At 41.7% G+C, this 2424-nt stretch overlaps 1 protein-coding gene across 1 annotated transcript; it reads right to left on the bottom strand.

The window, feature by feature from the left end:
• Positions 1 to 648: 648 nt before the first annotated feature.
• LOC130709061 (transmembrane protein 135-like) lies at positions 649 to 2194 on the bottom strand. The gene has a single exon (XM_057554920.1). The coding sequence runs from the start codon at positions 2172 to 2174 to the stop codon at positions 798 to 800; it is 1377 nt and encodes a 458-aa protein (XP_057410903.1). The 5' UTR covers positions 2175 to 2194; the 3' UTR covers positions 649 to 797.
• Between the last annotated feature and the right edge of the window lie 230 nt (positions 2195 to 2424).

Below are 2424 nucleotides of genomic sequence, written 5' to 3'. Positions count from 1 at the left end.
AAATCAGAAGTTAAAAAAAAAAAAAAAATACAGACCAAATCCATGTACCCGTGATCCTTTGTATCCTAAAATGTAGAAATATTGTTAGTTTTAACCAAGAATTATATTGGAATGAAGTAAAACATCTTTTAAAGTAATTTTAAGTATACTCTTATTTGTTACTATATTTCTACATAGATTATTTAATATTGCTTGTGGACATAATTTAATCGATAATAATATATCATAATGTCAACCATTACAGTGATCCAGAATGAGATTCTGGCTATAGAGGGAGCTTAATTATTATTTTTTTTTTTTATAAATTTATTTATTTATTTATTTATTTATTTTTGGCTGTGTTGGGTCTTCGTTTCTGTGCGAGGGCTTTCTCTAGTTGCGGCAAGTGAGGGGGCACTCTTCATCGCGGTGCGCGGGCCTCTCACTCTCGTGGCCTCTCTTGTTGCGGAGCAAGGCTCCAGACGCGCAGGCTCAGCAGTTGTGGCTCACGGGCCTAGTTGCTCCGCGGCATGTGGGATCTTCCCAGACCAGGGCTCGAACCCGTGTCCCCTGCATTAGCAGGCAGATTCTCAACCACTGCGCCACCAGGGAAGCCCAGGGAGCTTAATTATTAAGCAACACTTTCCTAAACAGCTTCTGTATTTCTGATTGGTAAGAAAAACAAAAAAAAGAGCGTCGTCTCTCATTGAAATAACACTGACGTTCAAACTCGGGCCCCCTCCTTTGTGTTCAACATAATTAACTCTCTAGGACAAAATAATGAAACATTAAGTCACATTAATAAGTTACAGTCATCTTCAAGAAAACTCGATGGGCAACTCTGGTGTTACAATTGTGTATCTTGGATCCAACTTAGGGATGAAGTCCTGCAAGTGTTTAGATGCACCAGTACCAAAAACGTCAAGGACTTTTCGGTTCATGACGGCAAATCTGCCCTTGGTGAGCCTTAAAAGGAACTTCCAGTAAGATGGTCGCAAGGTCTGAACTTCCATGACAGCTGCCTGGAAGCAAATTGCCGTAGAGATGGAATAGATGATAGTGTCTGCATGGGGAAAATAGGGAACCTTTCCTGCTTCAATGCCTTTGGAATACACTGTCTCTACCAATTTGGAAGCTAAATACATGGAAATTGTTGTGCTTTTATAAAACATCATTGATATTCCCGCCAAAAATCCAGCTATAATGGCATGCAGTTCATCATCCAGATTTCTGACCCAGCGCAGGAAGCAACTAGTACCCTTGTATATACTAACAAAAGAGCCCAGAAAAGCTCCGAGCTGGAAGTTTTCTTTATTGTAGAAGAGAGAAAGTAGCCGGGATGGCTGTGTAAACAGATGCCTAAATGCAGAGGGAATCCGGAGGCAGCACTGGATCAAGTATCCCACGCTAAACATTCTGATAAAACCTTTAATGCAATAAGAGATGCAATTATCCTCATAGTGTTTGCAACATCTATGCCTTGGTCCATGCTTACATACTGAATCCACAAGCTTCCTGACTAGAGCAATTATATTCGTTCCTCTTGGTTTTTCCTCATGTTTCTCAGTCTTTTGTTCCACTTTTGCATATGCCGCCTCTGGTGAACAAGAATGTGTGGGAATTTCTTCCTTCCCAACAATGAACCTAAGTGCAGAGAATGTAAATCCTTTCAAACCATCTTTGCACCTGAAAAAGAATATGTACATGGCAGCTGTGATGCAGAATAAAAGGACTTCTCCATTTCTTAACGTTGTGATGGCTCCTCTTGCTACACCCATTCTAAATAGTGTTTCTGTGGCCAAGTTGGCCATATAAATTGTGAGCAGCCCTCTCCTGCTTTTTCTCTCAATTAGAATGGCCACATAAGAAGCTGGCAAAGCGGCACCAAAGCCAGGACTCCATGAGTAGAATTTTCCAAGTATCTTCCTTAAAATGCAAAAGAAAGCCATAAACAAGGCCCCATTAGCAGTCAGAAATGAAGCAGATTGTAGGATCTCAGGGAGCAGTCTGTGTAAATAATAATCTAATTTTCGTTTCCGGAGAATTGCTGCAATCAAGTACAGGGGGGCATAGATCTTCAGGGACTCCTCCAGGGCGCCCCTGGTGATCTGCACGAAGGAGACCCCGCAGGACGGGTGCCAAGTGTGGCCGATCTCGTAGCAGTTATGAGGGATGGACTTGCTGAGGGCCGCCATGACGATGAGCCGCGCGCAGGGGCCGGGAGGGGATGAGCCGAAGCTCCACAGCAAGTTTTTTTGATCCACCTCCTAGAGTAATGGAAATAAAAACAAAAATAAACAAATGGGACCTAAGGAAACTTAAAAGCTTTTGCACAGCAAAGGAAACCATAAACAAGACGAAAAGACAACTTTCAGAATGGGAGAAAATATTTGCAAACAAATCAATGGACAAAGTATTAATCTCCAAAATATATAAACAGCTCAT

The sequence above is a fragment of the Balaenoptera acutorostrata genome, chromosome 1 (genome assembly GCF_949987535.1).
Source record: "Balaenoptera acutorostrata chromosome 1, mBalAcu1.1, whole genome shotgun sequence".
NCBI classification, from domain to species: domain Eukaryota; kingdom Metazoa; phylum Chordata; class Mammalia; order Artiodactyla; family Balaenopteridae; genus Balaenoptera; species Balaenoptera acutorostrata.
This window is presented reverse-complemented; position numbering and strand designations above follow the sequence as displayed.